This window comes from Trematomus bernacchii, unplaced genomic scaffold (genome assembly GCF_902827165.1).
Source record: "Trematomus bernacchii unplaced genomic scaffold, fTreBer1.1, whole genome shotgun sequence".
NCBI lineage: Eukaryota > Metazoa > Chordata > Actinopteri > Perciformes > Nototheniidae > Trematomus > Trematomus bernacchii.
Window position 1 is genome coordinate 1,448,251 of NW_022987899.1, and position 26,295 is coordinate 1,474,545.

At 39.9% G+C, this 26,295-nt stretch overlaps 1 protein-coding gene across 1 annotated transcript in view; it reads right to left on the reverse strand.

The window, feature by feature from the left end:
* Positions 1 to 8,750: 8,750 nt before the first annotated feature.
* Positions 8,751 to 26,295, reverse strand: part of rasa2 (RAS p21 protein activator 2) — a 67,162-nt gene continuing 49,617 nt past the window's right edge. Inside the window, exons 13-24 of the mRNA XM_034114482.1 lie at positions 25,532 to 25,606; positions 22,995 to 23,118; positions 21,410 to 21,516; positions 21,248 to 21,331; positions 20,017 to 20,094; positions 19,858 to 19,931; positions 18,205 to 18,311; positions 15,989 to 16,071; positions 14,124 to 14,332; positions 12,082 to 12,185; positions 11,430 to 11,610; positions 8,751 to 9,466 (exon numbers count right to left, since the gene is read on the reverse strand). Coding sequence (XP_033970373.1) covers positions 9,436 to 9,466; positions 11,430 to 11,610; positions 12,082 to 12,185; positions 14,124 to 14,332; positions 15,989 to 16,071; positions 18,205 to 18,311; positions 19,858 to 19,931; positions 20,017 to 20,094; positions 21,248 to 21,331; positions 21,410 to 21,516; positions 22,995 to 23,118; positions 25,532 to 25,606 — 1,257 coding nt within the window. The 3' untranslated portion in view covers positions 8,751 to 9,435. The remainder of the gene's footprint in view (positions 9,467 to 11,429; positions 11,611 to 12,081; positions 12,186 to 14,123; positions 14,333 to 15,988; positions 16,072 to 18,204; positions 18,312 to 19,857; positions 19,932 to 20,016; positions 20,095 to 21,247; positions 21,332 to 21,409; positions 21,517 to 22,994; positions 23,119 to 25,531; positions 25,607 to 26,295) is intronic.

Sequence of the window (26,295 nt, forward strand, 5' to 3'; positions counted from 1 at the left end):
TAAAGCCTTTCACTTATTGGACTAATTGAACACGTGGTGTGTAAAATATTTTGGCAGAATATATGTTGCTGCATTTGCCAGGAAAAGATACGCCCATAAACATCTGAGCCACAGAAACAACTTTAGACATGTTGGAGATATGTTTGGCATCGTGTTAATTTGTATGTGTTTTGAGCTTTATGTGTTCACTTGTGGTTCTTCCCCTTTTTGCATAACGAGTGTTAACTGGAGTATGAGGGGAGCTTTAATGATTTAGTGATCAACACACAAGGCCGTTCATTTAAAGGGGACCTATCATGCAAAATGCACTTTTTGATGTCTTTTATACATCAATATGTGTCCCCGGTGTGTCAGGGAACTCACGCAGCGTCAGAAAATAAAACCCTCTCTCTTTTCCTCCGTACCCAAATCTCGAAAAACGGGGCTACAACGGAGCTGATCCAGATTTGCGTCCGATATGACGTAATATCTGAAATGTGGACCCACAGCACTATCAGAAACGTTGCTATCAGAAACAATGCCCGACTGTTTTGGACGTAATATGGTCGGTGTTTACATTAGCATCGCTAACACTCAGAGCTAACCTGTACTGGAGAGCATGTGTGTGAAGAAGCAGGAAATAAAAAGGAACTCACCTTGTGGTATAACCGGCAAGAGAGAAAGCCTTTGAGCTCCATACTGTTTCAGAGATAATCCTTGATAATCCATGATATGGCGTTTCATCACCGCAGTATTTAGTTTAGACAGTAGCTGCCGGGTCCCCCATGAGCTCAGACCCCTCCTTTTTAAAAAGCTTTATTCCCCAAATCAGCACTTTTGAAACAGGAAGTGAAACAGAGGGATATGAGGCATGGCTAGAATGGGTGATCTCTTTGGTATTTTGAGAAAAACACTTCATAGACATGTTTTTTATATATATTTATATATCTGAGACCTATGCTATTGCCTAAAAATAGCATGATAGGTGACCTTTAAGAATAAAACACAAGATAAACAACAAAAATAAATATACAGACGAGCAGTACAAATGTGCAATTTAAAGATATGTTAAAATAAAGATATTTATATGAAAATAAGAGGGAGTAAAGTGTGTGAGGATGGCCTGTGGATGATCTGTTGGATGAGGTTGAGAGGACAGAGAGTCGTGGCACAGCAGGCAATCAACCACCCACTGCTAAAATATGAAAAGAGATACGAGGACAACCTTCAGGAACAGTGATGACGGTAACAAAAAAATCTCGATTTGCTTTCTAATATCCCTCTTGTGTATATGCAAAGTAAACAGACCAAAAGAAAAGAAAGCCACTGGTGCAGAAGGAGTTTAAACCCAGTCAATCACTAAATATAGAGGTTTCAGTCAAATAAACACAGGATTTAGCTTCCTGAAGTGCAATGTATGATGCTCAGTGGAAACTAAGCAGCCAGAGAACAACAACAAGGCCACACAATTTGGAGAGACAGTTCCCAAACCAAACTAAAGTCTGGTTTACTTTAAAGGTCCCCTATTATACTGTTTTTCATCAATATATTATAGGTCTCAGATATATACAAAACCTGTCTCTGAAGTGTTTGGCTCCAAACACCAAACAGATCATTGCAGCATTACCCATAATCCCCTCTGTTTCAGCCCTGTTTCCAAAGTGCTGATTCTCTGTCTGTTACTTTAGATGAAAATAAGGAGCCCCTCCCCACGCCCCTCTGAGAGAGATTTGGTTCAAAAGAACACAATGGTGCTCTAGGAGGAGATTCAGGTGATAAGGGGGGGGGTTACCTTGGTTGCTGATTGGCTAATGGTTACACAAGCCAAAACATCGTTATGACATCATAAAGTGGCCAAAATCTGATCAGCTCATTTTCAGACAGGTTTTTATATAAATGGATCAGGACAAAAAGAGAGAGAATCTTTGTTCCTGAAACTTTCAGAGTCTCTTTACACAGAGGGGACACATGTTGATGTAGAAGAGACATGAAGAAGAGGGGACACATGTTGATGTAGAAGAGACATGAAGAAGAGGGGACACATGTTGATGTAGAAGAGACATGAAGAAGAGGGGACACATGGTGATGTAGAAGAGACATGAAGAAGAGGGGACACATGTTGATGTAGAAGAGACATGAAGAAGAGTGGACACATGTTGATGTAGAAGAGACATGAAGAAGAGGGGACACATGTTGATGTAGAAGAGACATGAAGAAGAGGGGACACATGTTGATGTAGAAGAGACATGAAGAAGAGGGGACACATGTTGATGTAGAAGAGACATGGAGAAGAGGGGACACATGTTGAGAAGAGACATGAAGAAGAGGGGACACACGTTGATGTAGAAGAGACATGACGAAGAGGGGACACATGTTGATGTAGAAGAGACATGAAGAAGAGGGGACACATGTTGATGTAGAAGAGACATGAAGAAGAGGGGACACATGTTGATGTAGAAGAGACATGGAGAAGAGGGGACACATGTTGATGTAGAAGAGACATGAAGAAGAGGGGACACATGTTGATGTAGAAGAGACATGAAGAAGAGGGGACACATGTTGATGTAGAAGAGACATGAGCAAGTGGATTTTGCATAATAGGTGACCTGTTGTGTTCGGGTACAATCTGACCGATTTACTACTTTCATCAATCATAACTTTTTTGTTTTACATTCGATTGCATTAAGGCTTTATGATATCCTTCACAGTAGACTTTTGAACATATACAATTGCTGATTCATTGAATTTGGGATGACTTAGTCAACTTTGTAACACCCATGGTGTTCCCGGTAAAAAAAGAAAAGGAATTAGTAACCATCCGGATCAGATAAAACACACACACACACACACACACACACACACACACACACACACACACACACGCACACACGCACACACACACACACACACACACACACACACACACACACACACACACACACACACACACACACACACACTATAGATGTGTTTTCCCGCTCTTATGTGCCGATCCCCCCACATGGATCACACCTGGCACACGCAATACATGTTCAGTGTCTGTTCTTTGTATATTTACTGCAGTTTTTCATGTATACCAGTAGTCTGATACAATATGTACAGTTTGAAAGGGTGTTAAATGAAATTTGGTGATGATTAATGGTTTTTGTGTTAATGTAATAGCAGTTAAAACAGGACCAAAGTAAGGGGGGAAAACTAAGACAACAGGAGGGTTAAGTTATTTTTCTCTAACTTGCCCCTTTAATTGTATTTTCTTTCAAAGTCAGGTAGCTGCAGGGGACAGGGTGAAGGAAGTTCATTCATAAGAGATGAAAGCAAATACATCAACGCACGCTAAGGACTGTTCAGGGATCAGAACGCAGCACGCCTCTGTAGGATGTGCTTTAAACTTGAACTGGACATCAGATCCCTCACACACTGCGCTTTGTATCCCTGTAAGGTGAAGACATCTCATGCTGTGGTATATGTTTGACCCTTAAAATGCAAACATTTTCCTTTAGACCTCAAAGCAGATGTTTCCAGTCTCTGTGCTAAGAAAACAAGCTGCTGTACTGCACAGAAACCATCTTTCTAACTCTTGTAAAGAAACGAAAATAAACATATTCTCAAAATATCTTTAGACAGAAGTAGACAGGGTTAGGTTAGATGAGTCCATACCACCGGGTTACTGTATGGCCACAGTATAAGCACATTTTGATTGGAGTAATTAAACACAATTACTTGTAGTTGCAACCTGGTGATCAGAGGTGGGAAGTAATGGAGTACAAATACTTCGTTACTGTACTTAAGTAAATTTTTCTGGTATCAGTACTTTACTCCACTTCTTATTTTTCTGACGACTTTTTACTTTGACTTCTTACATTTTGAACACAAATACCTGTACTTTCTACTTCTTACATTTTGAACACAAATACCTGTACTTTCTACTTCTTACATTTTGAACACAAATACCTGTACTTTCTACTTCTTACATTCTGAACACAAATACCTGTACTTTCTACTTCTTACATGTTGAACACAAATACCTGTACTTTCTACTTCTTACATTTTGAACACAAATACCTGTACTTTCTACTTCTTACATGTTGAACACAAATACCTGTACTTTCTACTTCTTACATGTTGAACACAAATACCTATACTTTCTACTTCTTACATGTTGAACACAAATACCTGTACTTTCTACTTCTCACATTTCCCAAACAGGCTGGTTCCTTTAGTTTGAATGTGTGTTTGGTGGCGTGATCATTATTATTTAGAGTCATTGCGTGCCTATTGATTTGAACACGATCTGTGTATCCATCATTTCCTGGTCTTCTCTAAAGAAGAGGGACCAATGAAAATGTTGTCATGTTGCCATTGTTCAGCATGGAAACATTCATTAGCTAACAATGACATTATTGTTCTATTAATATAAAGGGAGGTCAGGTACTCTTTAAAACAGCTGCTAGTTATGGGTACTTTTTACTTAAGTATATTTCAAAGCCCATACTTCTTTACTTTCACTTGAGTAAAGAAGTGTAGTCAGTACTTCTACTTTGACCAGAGTATTTTTAAACACGAGTATCTGTACTTCTACTCGAGTAAAGGATGTGTGTACTTTTGCCCTCTCTGGCTGCTGATGCAGATTGCTTAGGTGCTAATGAATTGTAATGCTAACTTGCTATACACTTGCAATGCATCTACTAAATGTTGATCATTATTCAACACCGCAAGCACGATTAATTCTGTTATTTTGCATTGAATAATGTTTAACATATATTTGTTATAATATTTTCATTATGAAGGCTTTTAATGTTCCTAAGACTGAGCCACCGCAGTGGAAAGGAGGCCCTGAATGTGCCCTCAGTAAATCAGAAGATTGAGGTGGAGTGTAATAACATTACAGACGCCTGGGGGACCTCGCCCTGAAGGCACGCAGGTTTATTTATCTGGCACCTTTTAAAAATCATGCATTTGGCGTACAAATTCAACACAGAATATTCAGGGAGAGCCAAGAAAATAAATTGAAACGGGATAACAATTCAATTAAATCAAATAAACAAAAAGGGATGTAGGCACTTCTCATGTGCTCTGTGGTTATTTGAGGTTGTATTCCTTCCACCCAACCCACACTTTAATTCATATTATGTCAAACAAACTGTGGGGGGGGCCATTAAAAACCAAATACTGAACTGTGTTACACGAAGGTTATCACCGCCTCCAACAGCTACAAACCTCAAGATATGTCGTGCTGTGTTTAACTTTTTAAAACCTCTGTTAATCTCTTTAAGATATAAAAATAAGACTTGTTTTTTGTTTTAATGGTCGTGTAAATCCAGAAAGTAAAATAAAAGCTCCATTTTGGAAATATATTGTTCGTTGCTAAGAGGCTCTTTATAAAATACTGCTGCGTTTAACGTTTTAAAACCACTGTCAATCTCTTTAAGATGTACAAATAAGACTTGTTTTTTGTTTTAATGGTTGTGTAAATCCAGAAAGTCAAAAAAAAGCAACATTTTGGAAATATATTGTTCGTTGCTGAGAGGCTCTTTAGAAAATATGTCAAAAATATAACATTTCTCCATAAAACAGCGCACTAAATCTCCTCATGAAATATAAAACTCACCAATTTTCCAACCAGCTTTTATGTGGAGTTAGTCTTAATCTTTTTTGAATGCGAGCTCAGACACGGCAGGAAATATGAGACGCGTTGGCAAAGTGTTTTTATTGTAAATTGTTTCAAATGGACATAGGAAAGACCTTGTATGGAAAATAAAACATGTAATGTGTATAAAAACAGACACAGACTTTGTACCGTGGAGACATTCAGAAGCGATGTGAAGATGTGCCGAACAGGAAGAAGCTTTTTCTTATTTCAGAAAAACTTCCCGTGAGGATTGTTTGTCGTACTCACGCTCAACAGATGTCCGCTGATTGAGAGGAGACTTGATTTGTAAACCCTGAAATTATTATTTGTTCTTAATTCAAACCTTTTGTGGTTAATATCAGAAACACACATCAGATGGCTGCTTCTAATGTTCCTCTGATCAAAGCACGTCCCTTTTCAGTTTGGCATTATTATGATATGAGACGCTGACTAACGGGTTTTTTATTTCACGGACAAAATGCATGAAGAAATCCCTTATTAAAATCAGAAAAGCACAACTAACCGACCAAGTGAATGGAAATAAAACACCGTAACATGTTCGCCGTCTTTTGAACAATAGCACACAACCAGAGGACATCACACGCTGCTTCACTGGCCCTTATTAAAACCAGCAATGGAGTTGACATGCAAGCTTTTACAATAAATAACAATAACTTTATGCCATGAATTGTGGTTGAAATTTGGTCCAGAGTCATTTTGTTCAACCTTAAATCTTTCCACGAGTATAGGCAAAGATGAACTTCCTGTAATCAATCATTTTGGCTCCGATTAGGCAGTTTATGTACCTACAACCTGCATGTGGACAGTCATTGCTAGCTGTTGGACATTTCTCACAGTTTTCACTTCAAACTGTGTTCATTTACAACAGCTGGCAGATACAAACACACAGAGTCAGTAAAGGGACAAAAACCTCAAAGAAGCTGCAGACACTGAACAAGGTACCGCGACGAGATAGCAACACATTAAATCAGTGTTTAAAAAAAAAAAATAAAAATACAAAACATTTCTAGAAAAATATATTGTTAAATACACAACACATGCACATTTTAGAAATATATGACGCACCAAAGACAGAACAAATAATTTCCACAGGCAAAAAACACACGGTTAAGCGTGTATCATCAGCATAACAATGTTCCAACTCTTGTCGTTAAAATAAATTCAAGTTTCTTCTTCTGTATCTTTCAACACTTCATTGTTCAAATGGGCAAATGATGGGGGGAAAAAGACAAAACCACGATCGAGTCAAAGCTCTGATTGTTCATCACTTTCTCCAGCTCAAAAATATTTGTTGATTAACTAACGGCATTTTAAAACTTCTTAAAGTGTGCTGGTTACACCCGAAGATGTTTCTTTGTTTGTATCATGTCAGGGGAACAATCTTTTTTAGATTTTAAGACATGATGGTTGGCTCTTATACGTTATGATAAGCATGTATCATTACATTTGACAGCTTCGACAGCAGATGCAACCCTACTTCTGCAAGATATGATTGTGAGGATGACACTAGGACAGAGTCACATAAAGAACATGTGTATCATTTTCAATAAATGCATTTTTTTTAAACTTTACAACACATACTTTTCTTCATGGTTTTGGCAGTGGAGTGCTTACCTACGTTGGCCTACAGGTGCAAACGCGAACAACGGACCAAAACACACCAAATGTGTCAAAACACGTGCAAAGGAAGAAACATCTTCACCAACATGACAACACATGCGCAGCGTTTAGAAAACATTTGACGAAACATGCGTCTACCAAAAGGGCTGCAAATTAAAAAAAGCCACAAGAAGCTAAAAACTCAGCAGAAACGGGGACACGAAAAAGTGACGCACAGAGCTGGGACAGGAGAGTTTAATGACGTTCTGGGATTATAATGTTGGCCAACTGTCACCATTGTTGGAAGCTTACCTAAAATGTAAGATTTATTGACTTAATTTAACAATGTGATCACATGATTCCTTCTGATATTATTGCCGATCTGTTGTAAGCTAGCTAGCTAACATAGCTAACTCTGCTAACGTCAACAAGCACTCCTGTCCCAGCTGTGTGCGTCACTTATTAGTGTCCCCTGGTTTTCGTTGTGTTTTGAGCTTGCAGAGATTCCTAAATGCAGCACTTGAGTAAACGCCACAAATGTTTGTGAAGATATTTCTTCATTTGTATGTGTTTTGGCACATTTGTGTTTACATTATTTTTGAAAGTGCAGCATGTTTTTCCTAATGGAAATGTTTTAGCATGTTTGCACCGTACTAAATCAACAAGAGACACATTTCAAACAAATTCCCTTAAGCCATAGGTACAAAAGCTGCTGATTTAAAAAATTAAATGTGTTGTGATTGTCTGGACTATTTAAGGCAGGGGTGTCAAACTCAATTTCATCACGGGCCACATTAGCATTATGGTTGCACTCAAAGGGCCGGTTGTAACTTTAAGACTATATAAATATTTAATATATATAAAATAATGTTATTGCCTCTGCATTGGATTGTTATCGGATAGGGTAATAACTTCATAATTAACTACGTCTGAAAGCAGAAGTCTAGGGCAAATAATTGCAAGTCTCTTCAGTGACAATGTCACCAAATGTTTTAAAAAGAAAAGCCAAATTCTGAAGAAAAAAAGTCACAAAAAAAAGTGAAAATTTGGAGAAAAAAGTAACATTTTGAAAAATAAGTCAAATTTAGAGAAAAAGGCAAATTCTGAGATGCATTGTGGGACATGTAGTTTATGGGCAACGTGCTTCTGTAAATCGGCATGTAACCATATAATAAACATTATATTCTTTCAGAGCTGTTGTGGGCCACATAAAATGAAGTCACGGGCCGGATTTGGCCCCCGGGCCTTGAGTTTGACACCCCTGATTTAAGGGATGATGGGGAGGTGATTTAAGAATATGATTGTTCCCTCTTGTTCCTTACATAAGCCACTCCAGATATGTTGCGATGCACAGCGTACCGAAACGATTCACAATCACAGGGAAACACGACTCTACACCACCATGTGCTCTCAGGACTGCATGCTCGCCTTAAGTCACTAAAACAAGGATATGTTAGCAAAAAAAAAACATACACAGAAACCAAATATATATATATATATATATATATATTTGGTTTCTGTGTATGTTTATCTAATTTTCTCCATTTGAAAACATTTGTATTCAAAATACATTTTTTTTTTCTTCAAGTCAAACCTATGAAATCGTCTTTGGTCAAGAAAAATATCTTAAAATCTACAGGCTTTAAATGTTATTGTACACGAATGATTAAACAGACAAACGGATCATGAAACTGATCAAATTGGGGAGAGTTGATACCAAGTATCTAATCGTTTCCATTTGGAGAGCTCCAAATATTTAAAGTGCTTCTGCATTATTCCCTCAGCATTTCATGTGAAAGAAACATCCATCAAAGTAAGGCAGATCGGTTTCCTCTACTCAACTGTCCTCGGAAAATATTTATACACTTTTGTTCAGAGCAAGGACACTAAGAGAGGATAAAAAGGGGCACAAATAGAGGACCATAATCCACAAAGATGATTATGAAATCAACTTTAAAAGACGTGGTGTCAGAGCAAAACCGTACGAGATTTGGGAGAGCATCATTAAAAAATAAAAATGGGTGAATAAAAGAAATTAGCAGCCTATTCACACACCAGGTAATGATGCTTCTTTCACACAGCTGTAGATATCAAAGAGGACATAAATTAAGATGAGGGAAAAGGGACCAGAGGAGGGGGGGGGGGGGTCGAACAGAGCGAACTCAACAGGGTTCAGAGAAGCTGGTTCCGGTTCAGATCTGCTCGGGTTAGGAGGTTTTCCCTATGATGGGGTTGTCCCTGAAACAGAGAGAATACAAAAAGGTAACTTATCTGGTTGGTCGAATCCATGTATGGTTCGTTCTTTGGTTTTTCCGTTTCAAATCCGAAAAGGAAAAACTAAACACCGGTGTTTTTTTTGTTTTAAAACCAAAACGGAAAAACCAAAGAACGAACCATACACGGATTTGGTATGTATGTGTTATCAGGGTATATGCAGGAATCCTGAAGTCAAATGTAATACCTTTTAAGACCTTTTTTAAGACCCTTTCCATACATTCTAAGACCTCATCGCCACTTCGAGTTTTAACCGGTTACATTGGCGACACACTTTACCTCACATTTACTATATACAGTATTGATTGTCCTTCCTCCTTATCTTCCAACCATTTGGACGCAGACTTGCATTTCCCCATAACGATGTTGCTTAACAACCGGCGTAAACGGACCTTCGCGCGCTATCAAGCAGTGAGAGTGCGATGTCCTGTTCAGATGACGTCAAATCCAATGGGATGCCATAAATAAACTTCACAGAATCACACTACACACCTACGCAATGATTACATTCAGGCAGACTGTAGAATACAACCTCTTTGGACAATTTATATACTTATTGAAAACAAGCTACAAAATGTAATACCTTGGAAAATGCCGTTTAATACTTTTTAATAGCCTTCATTTTCGCTAAATTGATTTATCAATTTTTAATACTTTTTAAGACCCCGCGGACACCCTGGTTATTATGTGGAATTATTTGTATTTTTTCGTTTGGCCTTATGATGGCTAAAATTGGATGACAATTTTAGTTTTCACTTCATATAGCACTGTGAATTGCATGAAATTATGAGCCGTTTTGTTTTATGTATGTTTTGTGTGTGAGAGGACCCCAGGGAGAATAGCCAATGCTCATGCTAATGCTAATCCTAATAATTAGGGATGCTCCGATCGCCAATTTTGGGGCCGATCGCCGGAATCAGTATCGGCCGATACCGATCGCCGATCCAATCGAGTGGATGGAGCTGCAGGATTTCTGCTTCACACACGTTGCATACCGCTATTTTAATGTCATTTTCGGACACCTTAAAATACTGCCAGACTGGTGAAGCCATTTTGGCGAGCTTGTTTTGCCGCGCACAGAGAAAAGTGTCATGTATTTTACGTCATGTGATCGGCTCTCGCGATCTGCAGATCTGCGAGAGCACCGATCGATCGGAGCATCCCTACTAATAATGAATAATGTGTGTAAGCAGGTATTGGCTGATTGATTGCAGTCACTGGAATTAACAAGGTAACTGAATTTACCAGGGTTTTATGAACATACAAATTGGTGGCAGTTCACTGTGTCTGTTACTTCATGTTATCCTCTTCGACATGAAAAGATTTTAGAATAATCTAATCAAACTTTATTTTTGAGTTCGGTGACCGTGACCTTGACCTTCGACCACGAATTGGTTCACTCTTGTTTTTTGCCCTTTGCCGCATGTCATCCCCTCGGTTTCCCCCTTTTCAATTCTGTATAACAGACACTGGTTGCCCCCAAAACATATGTATGCATATATTCTACATTTCCTATCCAATTAGCTGCTAATGGGGAAAAAACTAAATGTTCGTTTTGATCAAATTTACTTATCATATTTTAAAAGTTAGGCTGCTATAATCCTTGAGTTGGCATAGCATCCTTAAGTCCAAGTGGATATTTGTGCAAAAGTAAAGAAAATTCTCTCAAGGCATTCCTGAGATTTAACTTTCACAAGAGTCGGAGACAACTAAATATTCAACAAGCTATTCTCTAAATTCACACACACACCACACAAACACCTCACACACACTTTCACATTTACCTCTAAGGCCAGCAAACGTGCCTGCCCTATCCTGGTAACGCACTGACTTTAGAGACTATATACTTCATACAAAGGTACATGTAACAGAGTAAATGCGATGTGTTTCTACCCCTGCTGGTATTACAGTACAGATTTGAACTCACATGCTCCCGTACTGCGCCGCGGTGTCGCTGCGGATGTTGTGCTGCCTCTGAAGTTCCTCCATGATGTTTCTGAGCTGCTTCAGGGTCTGAAAGGTCTCTTTGGGTTCCTGAATGGTGAACTTGGAGTAATCCTCCTGCTCCCTCTGAGGCCCCTGGTACACCGCCATGCTGGCACACGCATCTGCAGAGAGAGAACCAAGCATTATAGCAGCATTATAGCAGCATTATAGCATCATTATAGCATCATTATAGCATCATTATAGCATCTTTATAGCACCATATAGCATCATATAGCGTCAGTATAGCCTCATAATAGTACCATATAGCATCTTTATAGCATCATATAGCGTCATTATAGCACCATATAGCATGATTAATATCATCATTGCTGCATATTTGACCATTTTCACCCCTACTTTTATTTATTTGATGCTTTTCATGTTTTTTTTGCAGAGCACTTTGCCCTGACTGCTTTTGCACGTGCAACCATAAATCACTAAAAGGTCAGGAACTCTGACAAAGACGTAACGCTCCAGGAATCCACAAGGTGTTTCGGGCGCAGCTTTATGTGGAGTGCAATCCTCAAATCCTGCCATCACTCACACTTATACTAACAAACAGAGAATATTTCCTGAACAGAACACACACTGACCCTCCATGTTCTGCAGCTTGGCATCGTTTGCGGAGAGCAGGGAGAAGATCCTCTCCGTCTCACGGTCACAGTCGATGTCCAGCTGCAGGTTGGCCAGCACGGTGCTGAGAGAGGAGAGAGCAACAAGTGTAAGAGGATCTCACACACAGAGGGGGTCACTGAGACCACCTGAAAGCACATGTGGGGAGAGAAGACATTGATAGATAAACCCTAAATTATAAAAGTTTGCCGTGGAAAGTAAGAGAGCCTAAGGATAAATCATTTATTTTGGCATTTTTGGGGTCAGAGAGTACCTTTTATTTGAGCTACAGTTTTGAAACGAGGAGATAAAGGGGGTGACATTGCTATCCAGCCATCCTGGAATTCCTTTTTATTTTGTATTTCTCTACCATAATCTGAGATATTCAATATTTGAATTTGTTGAGATAAAAACAGAAATCCAGTTGAGCCCTGCTTGTGCTTTTATGAGCTAAATAATTAAGAAAATGTACGAAAAAATACCCCAAAAACTAAACATTGAACAATCTATTGTTCAATGTCACACTGACTTAAAGGTCACCTATCACGCTATTTTTAGGCAATAGCATAGGTCTCAGATATATAAAAATATATAAAAAAAACATGTCTATGAAGTGTTTTGCTCAAAATACCAAACAGATCACCCATTCTAGCCATGCCTCATATCCCTCTGTTTCACTTCCTGTTTCAAAAGTGCGGATTTTGGGTATAAAGCTTTAAAAAAGTTGGGGGCTGAGCTCATGCGGGACCCGGCAGCTACTGTCTAAACTAAATACTGCCGTGATGAAACGCCATATCATGGATTATCAAGGATTGTTTCTGAAACAGTATGGAGCTCAAAGGCTTTCTCTCTTGCCGGTTATACCACAAGGTGAGTTCCTTTTTATTTCCTGCTTCTTCACACACATGCTCTCCAGTACAGGTTAGCTCTGAGTGTTAGCGATGCTAATGTAAACACCGACCATATTACGTCCAAAACAGTCGGGCATTGTTTCTGAGAGCAACGTTTCTGATAGGGCCGTGGGTCCACATTTCAGATATTACGTCATATCGGACGCAAATCTGGATCAGCTCCGTTGTAGCCCCGTTTTTAGAGATTTGGGTACGGAGGAAAAGAGAGAGGGTTTTATTTCCTGACGCTGCGTGAGTTCCCCGACACACCGGGGACACATAGTTATGTATCAAAGACATCAATAAGTGCATTTTGCATGATAGGTCCCCTTTAACACATATCCAGGAGAAATATGGCTTTTCTCTCCTGAATTAAGATTAAAATGAATAGCAAGTGCAGTCAAACACCTGTAGATAAACTAAATCAGCTTTTTAAAAAGAAGCAAGAAGAATTTCACACTAACATAAAGTGTCTTTATTAAGAGTGTTGAGTTGGTTTGCGTTAATGTTGATCCTTATCTGTCAAATGAACTCTTTCTACCCGATATGAGTGTTTTCTCCTACCTGTCTGATCTTGGTCAAGTGTTCATTTGGCAGCTATTTTGGATTGTGTCTTGGTAAGAAAATATGAGATAGTTTAAAGATAACATATCCCCGTGCAGGTGCCGGTGACTCACGTTGTTAATCAACTCTTTCTACCTGATATGAGTGTTTTCTTTACATCTCTGAAATTGACCCGGAGTTCATTTGGGCAGCTATTAAGTCTTAGTATTATTAAAAAATATATGAGATACTTTGACGATAATATATCTCCGTGCAGGTGCCGGTGACTCACGCTAAAGGGTCATTGAAAATGTTTTCTCTTAGTGATTGTGATTAAATGTTTGTCGTTTGTTTTTCATGTACTGTGTCCTGATATGTGTCTATGTTAATGTTACACATTGAGCTGCAAGGCAAATTTCAGACATGATCTGACCATTAAAGTATTATCGTATCATTAATTAACCCTTTCTACCCGATATGAGTGTTTTCTTCACATCTCTGATTTTTACCCCGTGTTCATTTTGGCAGCTATTAAGTCTTAGTGTTATAAAGAGATAGGTAACATATCAGTGCAGGTGCAGGTGACTCACGTGGTGCAGGGCTTGCAGCCGGGGGCGCTGCTGCTCGGGCTCCTGCAGCACTGCCACAATCCCGCGCTGTAGTTTGTGGGGTGGAAGGAGGAGAAGCGGCCCTCGTTGCAGCGACTGACCGGGCCGAGCACCTCCAGCCACTCGCCGGCCTCCACGCAGTTCCCCGCCTGCACGTACAGCAGCTTCTCACAGTGCACCACCTGGAACATCTGACACCACACAAACCACAGTCAGGTCAACAGGGTGTGAATGTTTTCATACCGCTACAGTTTAATGTAAAAAGAGTAGAGCTGCTACGATAACTTATAGAAATATAATCAAGTGGAGTGAATTCACAAGCTACCCTGCAGTATACAAAGTCATTCAAACTAGCTGCTCCTTTACCAGCTTTGAGAACACTTTAATGATCAATCAATCATTATAAAACATATCATATATATTATTCTGAAATGGACCAATCTGCATAATCACTACTTTTACTTTTGGAACTATCTACAGTTTTATGTAAATATAATAGAGCTGCTCGACAACTCAAATCGACAGAGAAATAACTATTTTGATAATGTATTTAAGAGGACATATTCTGCCTATTTTCAGGTTCATATCAGTATTTAGTGTCTCTACTTTAAAGAGTCCTCTCCTGCTGATGTCCAGGTGTATAGCAGTATGTAGTGTCTCTACTTTAAAGAGTCCTCTCCTGCTGATGTTCAGGTGTATATCAGTATGTAGTGTCTCTACTTTAAAGAGTCCTCTCCTGCTGATGTTCAGGTGTATATCAGTATGTAATGTCTCTACTTTAAAGAGTCCTCTCCTGCTGATGTTCAGGTGTATATCAGTATGTAGTGTCTCTACTTTAAAGAGTCCTCTCCTGCTGATGTTCAGGTGTATATCAGTATGTAGTGTCTCTACTTTAAAGAGTCCTCTCCTGCTGATGTTCAGGTGTATATCAGTATGTAGTGTCTCTACTTTAAAGAGTCCTCTCCTGCTGATGTTCAGGTGTATATCAGTATGTACTGTAGTGTCTCTGCTGGGACATGTCTCCATGCTTTAATGTTCAAAAAGCTCTTTATTTATCTCATACTGCCTGTGCTGCAGCACCTCTTTTCACCCTCTGTCTGAAACCAGCGCTGCTCTGATTGGTCAGCTGGCCGGCTCTGTTGTGATTGGTCAACCGCTCCATATGATAAGTAAATAAATAAAAGATAAGTACAATATTTACACAATTAATAGAATAAAAATGTTTAAATACGTTAAAATAACCATAAGAACGAAATGTCCTATCACAGATAACAAGGTAAAGAGAAGTGTCCAATATAGGATAAAACTAAATAAAATATGTATGCAAGCATAAGAAGTACAAATTCACATTGTTCTAATAAATTACTGTTTTACATATTTGATTTATATTATTAATTTATTTACGTTCCTTTGTGGTGATTTACGTATATTTGACGTGAAAACATGAATATGTATTCTGAGCATCAAATGATACATTCATAATAAATAATAGTTTTGCAGCTGATTGTGAAGTAAGTAATAGTTTCCCTTTGTGTTATTAATCAATAATGAAAATAATCAATGGTTGAAAACCCAATAAAGACTATCAGAGCGGACCGTGACAGCAGAAATACATTTATGAAACAACGAGTTTTACTTCCTGTGATTCATAACGCTTCACTTTGACACATTGAAGGAGATTTTAGCTCAGATTTGTTTGCATTTCCGTACTTCTCCAACACGACTTTCCAGGTAATAAGGAGTGAAAATACCTCCATCTGTGAGAGTGTTCATTAAAAAGGGGCCATAGTTTGAAAGTGATGAATGGGTGGGTGTCTCGGGGGGTGGGGGGGGGGGGATCGGCTTACATTTTTGCGGTTAAAGGCACTTTCATCCAGTTTCTCCACAGCCTGGATGTTTTTCACATTGATGATGCAGAGGGCTTCTTTCCCTAAAAAAGCAAACATGTAAAAAATGAAACTAGAATAATACAAAGTGACAGTCAGAGGTAAGAACAACCCATGTGTGGTGTACAGTGTAGTTGTAAGAGCTCTAAAATATAAGAAGGCGTAGGTGTATTTTTACAACCACAGTGCTTTAAATATATATATATGTTTTGGGTAATTTCTATCCATCCAGAGTAGTAAAAGCTATTTGATTCTGTTCAAATCAACATTTGCAAGGTCCACAATATAACGTTGGATGAGTTCTCACAGACTAAATGGCAGGTTAGTAACCACAACATTTAAAAAAAAGTGCATTTAACGCTGTAAAATGTCCCCATAGTCCAGTTCGCTGCAGGAATGGTGCGATCGGAAAGCTTCCTGCTGATCTAAACCGTATGATATGGATCATATACATTTTCTAAAACATTTTTTGAGTTATAACTGTTCACACTGCAGGGTGTCTTCGAGTCTCTGTGAAAACCCATATCCAAAAAGCTCCAGAGAGCAATGATGTGCATTAGAAATACATGTAATATAAAAACAGCAAATGTTGTAATATGTGGGCTAACCACTAAACCACTGTAATGTCAAACGTTGCACTTTGAGTTGCAAGTTATTTAGAAAAATAACGTTAGATGCATATATTATGGGGGTTTTTCAGGTCTAGAAACATGATTTTATGATTGTTTGATCCTTATTTCCTCATTGTAAAAAAGTTTTGACACCCCTTATTTACATAATCAGCTTGAGATCTCCATTTATACATTACATTACATGTTAGACGCTTTTTTACAATCCCCACAGGAGCAATTTGGGGTGAAGTGTCTTGCCCTGGGACACAACGACATGCTGACTGCAGTGGGGTTTGAACCTGTGACCCCCTGATCTGAACACCAACGCACAACCCACTGCCCCACACGCCTCCGTGTACATATTCCTTTCTACATATGCTGCCTTTCCATTTATTATATACAGTGGTGTAGTGGTCGTTGGACGCGGGGGATCGCCATCCCCCCACTTATTTGGAGCTCCCACCTTTTTGAAGCATGTTTTTTTTTTATTTTTTTTAATAGTCAGTTATCAGTTGCAAGTGTGTATTTGATGTAATAATGACGAAAACATAATACATTTCACAGTAATTATAATAAAAACGTAGCTCAAGTATTTATGCAACTTGATTTGAAGCGTGTGTGTGTGAGGGGCAGCACCGTGTGTGTAGGGTGACCAAGTGTCCCTCTTTGTACGGGACTAAACACATAGCATATTTATCATTTGTCCCGCATCCAACAAATTGAGACTATGTCCCGCATTTGAGTGACAGTCGCGCAGAAAGGCCGGCTCGGTTCGCTGACGGCCGGCACCGCCCTTTATTATTATATTTTTGAAACGGCATCATATAAGTTGCGCTGACAGGCCACAGAGGTCCACAGTTAACCCCCCTCCCCCCCTTGACAGTTCACGAGCGCGTCCATACCGGTGACAGGATTTGAACGTTTTACTTGTATTACTTTGGCGCCCCCTGGTGGTAGCATTAAGAATGACACCATGACAGAAAGTACTGCATGCAGCTTTCTCCTGTTGGTTTGATTTTATATTATGCAACAAGTTGTCATTATTGTTAAGGAATAATTCTTCTAGATATCTAACCTTTTGCTCTGTGACGTGTTATCTCCTTTAAGGAAAGGCCTTGGTGCCATATGTGTTGTTGTCACCAGTGTGAGACCGGTCAACTTGACTGGCACGAAGGGTAATTGTTGTGGGAACACTGAGGCACTTCTTTATCGGTGTTTGTGGGCTCTAGGATGTGAAATCTTCGAGGCCATGAGTGTCGGACGCAGGTGGTTCAGTGTTCCCAGCTGTTTAGTCTACTCCTTCAGAGATGTTGATTACTCTCTGTGAACCAGTTAAAAGGTCTAGCATAGAGAGAGGCTCTTCAGAATTGACGTGGCAACTCTACCGTGTGGTCAGAACCTCTGACTCTTTGATTTGTGATGTGAATCCTCCGGCAGAATACTCTGAATAAACCCATCAGTGTTTGACATCAAAGCTCCAACTCTCACCGTGTCTCCTTCCTGAGTCGGTGACTCCATGCATTACTACACAGAAGTTTCCTCCACAATTATAAAACTGGATCTCACCTTTATGTTTGTGGTAGGAGAGCTCCCTATTGGTCAGTCTGAGCCATCGCTTCTTAAAGTTTTTCTTTCCAAGTCGTTTCCTGCCCTGGGCTCGCTTCTGTACTTCCCTACAAGGACACACACAAGATTAAAAAGGAGTTTAAGACGATGAAAAACAAATAAAAGAATTACATTTTCTTTGTCCAGCTGCAAAAAGATAATACAACAGGCCACTTAAATGTTGTTTATATATTATGTCATGCCTTATTTTTACCTGCTATACCACTTTTACTGCAAATATTCCCGCTGTGGGACTAATAAAGGAATTCTAATTCTTAAAGGCAAGGCAAGTTTATTACAAAAATGAAAGATATTAAGAAACATATTATAAAATGGCATTTAAAAACACTCATTTAAAAGCAAAGATAACATGAATAACAAAGGAACATGAATTAAAGTCACAGTGCAGTGCGAGATACACACATCTGAAATGTTTAGCTCTGACTCAATCATTGCTCACTTTTTAGCAGGAATAGTTTTCCCATCACCTCACTTTCTACTTTCTTTTTTAACTTATCCTTTAGTTATTTTCAAGTGCTTCATGCTAAACGAACCCCCCTTTGGAAAATTCTAATCTGACCCCAAGGTACCTTTTAGTTTTTGCCGAAACTATTGCTCTTTTTTTTAAATGCACATTAGTTAAGTTTACCTTGTCTTTCTAGGACGGAAGCAGCAGCCACTATATTCACTTAGCTTCACTTAGGCCTACACCCCTACAACCCTCAACCCCTACACCCCTACACCCTACGCCCTACGCCCTACGCCCTACACCCTACACCCTACACCCTACACCCTACACCCTACGCCCTACGCTCGCACGGAGGGTCCGCCACATTAAGTGCTGTTCCAAACCAACGAGTGTGGAGGGGGAGTGGGTTATCAAGCCCTCAAACAGCGAGTCTGCAGCGGTGCTGACTGGAGACCGGTCTCTACCTGACCGGAGTCACGCTGTGTGTGTCCGTCAGGAAACAAGCTGTTTACAAACAGTTCCAGCAAACATCCACTGATAAACTGCGATGTTAACAACCTCATGATAACCTCATATTTTTTTAACTTAGGATCGTATACCTGTGTTCAGTCTAGAAAAATATAAATGTGTGCATTTTATTATAAAGTTGTGTATATTTACAGACTGTTGCAAAAACTAAGAAGCTTATAAACATCAGGTTTAAAACTAAAAGAGCTTTACAAAAAAGTAACACAATTAAAGATGTTTGGAGTTTTATTTTAGTTATTAATTTACATTTTTTTTCCAAGAGATGCTGATTTGAAACCGTTGTTACATACAGTTACGGCATTTCCTGTTTTCTACCGGAGAGAGGGGAGTTTGTCCCAAAGCTTGCCGCTGTATTTACTCCCTCCATCTGACAGGAGGGAGCCTCGTTGAGCTGCGAGTGTCACTCCACGGAGTTCACTACGTCACGGAGGGGGAGTGTGTAGGGCGTGGTTTGGGATTGGGCCTTAGCTTCACCTAGCTTCACTTCGCTTCACCTAGCTTCACTTCGCTTCGCTTCGCTTCACTTCACTTCACTTCACTTCACTTCACTTCACTTCACTTCACTTCGCCTCACTTCGCCTCACTTCCTGTTGATCAGGCTCATATCGAACACTCACCCCTCCTTCAGCACCACAGCGTCCTCCAGCACACTGGACTCTTTGCTGACGTTAGTGGAGATCTCATCAAGGAACTGGACAACAGAATCATTTCAGTGTTAATCATTTAAAATGAAAAATAAAAGGAGAACAATTCTACAGAGCTTTAGGTAAATGTACCTTTTTTACTTTTTCGATACACTTGTCTTCTTGGAATGATTTGAAGAAGTCGTACATGTAGGTTTCTTTGAAGCTAGACTACAAAGAGACAGAAAGAAATACAAAATAAAAACAGAGAATTTACGATATTGCATTTCAAAAAGTTGGAAAAAACATTGAGTGACTATATTTTACACTATTGACTGTTCCTCTAAAACATAGACTGCAAACAAATCACTCTTACAAATGTCGTTATTACAGTTTTACCTAATTTATTTTGGGCTCTTTTTAAAAAGTCGTGATATTCTCTAAACTTAAAGTAAATTGTCACAACCGTTTCAAGGGGTATCACAACTGTCTAGGAGTAACAACATCTTTCTAAACCTAGTTTGTTTGCATGTTGGCCAAAACAACCAAAGTGGAAATGTGTTTTTCTTCGTGAAGCAGTCCAAAGAGGTAGCGCTTCTGCATGGTCGGACGTAGGGCTGTGCAATTAATCGTATTTTAAATCGCAATTACGATTTTGGCCTGCCACAATTACGAAAACAACATAATCGTAAAAAACGATTATTTTGCGTTGCTTGGTTGTGACAGTGCACTTGATCTAATTTATTTTAGTCTAATTTATTTGTATTTATCATATTTATATATGTTTAGTAGCTTGTTGAAGTGCGCTCCAAAATATTTGTTGATCTTGTTTATTGGTATTTATTATTTTTGATATTATTTATTTAAATGTAAATATAAATGTATAATTTCATTTATTTTTGTATTGGTTTTTCAGTTGAATTATACGTTCAGGGTAATCAACAGTTAAAAAGATACTGTTCAAATTATTATTTGTATTTGTTTTAAAGTTCAATAAATGGATGTTTTCAAAGTCAATGAATAATCGTATTTAATAATCGTGATATCAATTATTGACCCAAATAATCGTGATTATGATTTTTGCCATAATCGCACAGCCCTAGTCGGACGGCACCGATTTCTCCACAGAAACACACAATCTGCACAGAGCCGTTTTACCACTTGTCATGTGAAGGCAGCTTTAGTTACAAATATCTGTTTAGTTCTGTTTGCTTAAACGAATCAGACATTCAAGACTGCTAAAAGTATGGTTCAGACATTGGCTCAATTCCTTTTAACACAAGGAGTTACAAAGCAAATCAGAAAAACGCTAACCCTACAGAGTGAATGAAGCATCGTGCTACCCTTCCTCTCACTTTGCCATCATATTTATTTTTACTCTTACCATTTTTTTCGACAGACTCCCCCAGCTGCCCAGCGTCTGGATTGTTTTTGAGATGAGGGTGAGCGTGCGGGAGATCTCAGGGTCCTGGAATGAAAAGAGAAATGTAAAATCACAACTAGTCTTCCAGTATATCTATTAAAGGTGTTGGGACAGTGCACTCACAGGGTGGTGGGAGCGGAGCTGGAAGGAGTGCGGAGAAAGAACAGCGACGGCGAAGAACCGCAAGAACACAAAGCTGCTGACGGCCGAGTACTGGACATGTGGGTCAGCTGCAGGGAGAAACAATGAAACATTTCATTTATCAGGCGAAATTTAAGTCAAATTGAGCAATAAAACCACATTTATCACAAGGACCCCCAAACAACACGTCAAAAACGAATCCAGTTCAACATACCCTGGATATGTTTGAGTTACCCGGCTTAACTAACCCAAAACAAACGCGCTCTCGCTAAGCGGTCCTACGACGCTGGTTATCAACTCGGTAACTCAAGCCAGGGTTTCTCTGTCCGGCTGAGTGCGTGTTCACATGAAAGGGGCGGGGCTAGCAACATTTGACCAATCACAAACATGGAGAAGCGTACTGACAGCGCAGCGTCTTACTTCCTGAATGAAAAGTGAACTTTAATATTAGTCAAATATGAATAAGTTAAACTTTAAACATCCATGACTTAAACACTTTATCCAGGATAAAAGCCACGTATAGCTGCACCTGCAAGGTGAATACAGCTGGTAAAAGAAAAAGTGTTTGAATGCGTACATTAACAGGTTTATGAAATCACTGCCCCGTCCAAGACACGAGTGGATCTGACTTTAATTAGGAGAATTTGACTCGAGTGTTTCGTCAACTTAATGTGTTGCTTAAAATAATACTTCTGCATACAGTATGTGACACTGTGAGTGTTGCACGGCCAGATACGGCTCAAGAAGCTGACTCAGATAAGGAAATATATGATACATTATGATGTGATATGATATGAATGATAATGGGACACATCGACGTCTGCACTCACAGTGCCGCGGACTGTACGTAATGTTACTCTGATCCGGTTACTTATGTCGTGGCAGATATTTAAGTAAGCTTTCTTAACGCTAATGTTATAATAGTCAGATTGCTCTGAAGATGGGAGGGGATATTCTATTAATTTTCACGTTCACACAGTCTGTGATTTTTGCCGGCCGTCTTTCCTGCAACGGCAGTTTTTCTGTATTTCCTCTATCCTGTAATATGACTTGATCGCTTTAAACTCCGCACACGGAGCTCTGATTGGTCAGCAGGCGGTGCTTTCACTGAGTTGATCTCTTAGCCTGGAACCTAACCTGCTCCGGAGCAGGCTAGCCGTTCAGCATAAGTTACCATGGAGATCTAGCCCGCTAAAAAGAGAACCAGCGTCGTAGGACCGGAAACTCAGAGTTTACCCTGAAGTTAGCTCGCTAAGCGAAAATCCGGCTTCGTAGTACAGGCCTCTGGCTTTACAGCAAAAACTCACTCAATCATTTTGAAAGTTTTATAAACACGTCACGAAAAACAATAAGGGAACATCACCATTAAAAAGATACAACAATCAGTAAACACATAAATATAACTTATAATTGAACAAATTGCATAAATTATTTGGTCCAGTCAATAACAATAACAATAATGGTGCAAAAATTATCATTCATTTTAATATTCTGAATCATATTGCAATTGAATCAAAATAATTGCGATTATCTTTACCAAATCTGGCAGCCCTACTACAGGCCTTACCTGAAAAGCGTTTGCAGGCCAGGTTCCTCAGGGACCTGAAGACGTCACACATCAGGGGGGGGCAGCTGGAGCTGGACTGGGTGATGGAGGAGAAAACCTTCTGCACGTAACCCTGAAGGTTCTCCTGCACAATAAACAAAAACATTAGTGCTGCTTTCATTCAAACCATCATAAAAAAGAGAGGAAAACTCCTATCTAAAAAGGAAAAAGGCCTACAGTCAAATGTGGAAGACAAATTACGCAGGCATTCAGATAGATAGTCTTATTATAGGATTGATCAACTTGATTAAATAAGTTGTATTTTGTGTCTGTGTAGAGGTCTGTAATGGCGCGTTTCCACTGCAGGGCCTCGTACGGCTTAGTACGGTATAGTTAGGCCTTGGTAGGCCAGGCTCACTTTATGCTGCGTTTCCATTACAGTTTAGTAGCTGGGGCAGTAACTATAGTAACGCAGTGTAGGCGGAGCCGTGATGTCATTTTCAATGCGAAACACAAAACCAACACAGCAGTGTGAGAAAAGGTTTTTAGAGAGTACTTGTCCATGGACAAGTGAGTTTGGCAATTTACATTTTTCACTTGTCCAGAATGGACAAAAATTGGGACCACTGGAATCTTCTTCTTCGCCAACGTATTTTACATTTTCCCACGTTTTTTACGACACCGCTAACGTAAGTGAGCGGTAAGATTTTACTGCATCACACATGTAGGGTTGGGTATAGTTTGGATTTTAACGATTCCGGTTCTGCTTTTCGATTCCGGTTATTTTCGGTTCTCGATTCCGGTTCTTTGAGAGGGTAAAAATAAGTCCCATGACAAACTGGGAGAAAAACATATTTATGAAAACATTAAGTCAAATCTGTATTCCTATTTAGAAATCACTTCATACTGTTTAATTTCTTACGGTTATTGAATACAATTATATAAAAATAATCTCTGCATTGTTTAGTTAGTTCTAAGTGGTGCAGTTTGAGAATGTACAATTGGCCCAGTCTCCTCTGATGTTACACTGCAACCTGCCTGTGAGACAGAGTCCAACCACACATGTCCAACACATAGGCCTAATAATAATAATAATACATTATATTTATAGCCTATAGGCCTAGCGCTTTTCTACAACTCAAAGACGCTTGCATGCTTACACATGTCCTGCAATACACATGCTGCAGCTGCTCACTGTTTGCAAAAATAAATAAATACTATTTTCATTTCAATAATGTATTTTCTATACCCTGCTTCATAAACAATACTGACATCCCTGTGCTCCTCCGAGTCTAGGGGTCGGGGGATGTGAGGACGCGCGAGGACACAGACAGGGAGGCTGCTTTACTTCATAAAGGAAATGGCGTCAATATTAACAACGTAGGAGCTAAAACGCTTAATAACCTTCATTACGTGTTAAAGAAAGAACATAAGAAAGTTTGACAAAGATTAGGCTGTTAAACGGGCAGCGGGTCCGCTGTGTGTAGAAAGAGAGAGGGAGAGAGAGAGACGCTGAACTGCACCGTGCAGCGATCAGATGATCCGGAGCAGAGAGAGAGCTGCGGTCCGCGGGGCTCGGCCTCGCCTCCTGTCCTCACAACTCTTATTAATCCCGGTACCGGACAATTGTTATTTGTTCCTACTCGGAACCGAGTTTTGCTTCCCAACCCTGCCACTGTGCTACACGTCTCGCACCGCCCCGCCCCCGTCTAACAGTACAGAAAGCGGCGAGATGCATTTCCTTAGGAATCGACAAGCAGAACCGAAACTAACATTTCTAAACGAACAATGGCGGACACGGACAATTTGCGAATGAGTTCTGCCTTTTGAGAACTGAATTTATCAATAATTTGTCAATAAATGAGGGCTAAAAACGTCACTTGTCCGCCGGACAAGTCAATTGAAAGATCTACTTGTCCGACATTGTAAATAACACATCCCGGACGGTGGGACGTGTGCTTTTTCGCACACTGCACAGCCGTTAGCTGTTAGCCCTCAGAGCTCACAGCTCCTCATATCTGTTCAGAAACTAGACAAAAGTTAAACAAGTACACACCACAGACTGCCTGTGTCATGGTGAATACAGTCGCTGCTTTATTTATGTCTGTATAGGCCGTTGTTGTGAGTGTGGACGGTCGGAGCATATACTGCGTTAGCTTAGCCAATCTCCATTTAGAAAACACGCATTTTAAAAGGTTTTTCGCCTGCCGTCTGTCTGCAGACTTGACAAAGCATTAATTCATGGTTTTCACTAACCGGTATCAGTATGTTGTTACTTCGGCATCATTTTGAAACGTGTATTACAATTAAATCACGGTCAAATATGTTCATTTTGTTGTAGTTGCCAGCGATTCTCTCACTAGTTTAGCATACTCAGCCTGGTTGTTGGCCCGGAAAGAACCTGGATTTTGGAGAGCCAGACAAACTGTGAAAAAGTACCCGTTAGCCGGAACTACCCCTAGTGGAAACGCAACCAAAAACGGGCCGGGCACGGCACGGCACGCTTAAACCGTGCTACGCGCTGCAGTGGAAATGTGCCATAAGAGTCAGGTGTTTACCTTGTTCACCACCACGTTGTCACCTTCCTTTAGTTTAACCGGGTCTATCTCACATGTTTTGTTGGATTCACAGATCTATAGAAGACAAAACAACAACAGTCAGGCCTGAGAAATGAGAAATGACTGATTGAGATTTCTGTGCTCTGTGTAAATGCAAATGTTTTCCTAGTTTCTTGAAATTAAAAGGACATTAACAGGGGATCAAGACATTTTTCAAACGTCTCTAAACTAAAAATAGCATTTCATATGCCCTTTAACATGAAGCAATGTTAAGTCAGAGATAGAAGACAAAAAATGACGACAAAGAATAAAATATAGTACATTTTGAAGATGCAGGTAGACCAGTGTTGTAGTGCGTGTGTGCGTGCGTGCGTGCGTGTGAGTGAGAGTGTGTGAGTGAGTGTGTGTGTGTAAGTGTGTGTGAGTGTGTGTGAGTGAGTGTGTGTGAGCATGTGTGTGCGAGCATGTGTGTGTGAGCGTGTGTGTGAGCGCGTGTGTGTGAGCGCGTGTGTGTGTGTGAGCGTGTGTGTGTGAGCGCGTGTGTGTGTGTGAGCGTGTGTGAGCGTGTGCGTGAGCGAGCGTGTGTGTGTGAGCGCGTGTGTGTGTGTGTGCGTGTGTGAGCGTGTGTGTGAGCGTGTGTGTGTGAGCGCGTGTGTGTGTGAACGTGTGTGAGCATGTGTGTGTGTGAGCGCGTGTGTGTGTGTGTGTGCGTGTGTGTGTGTGTGAGCGTGTGTGTGTGTGTGTGTGTGTGTGTGTGTGTGTGT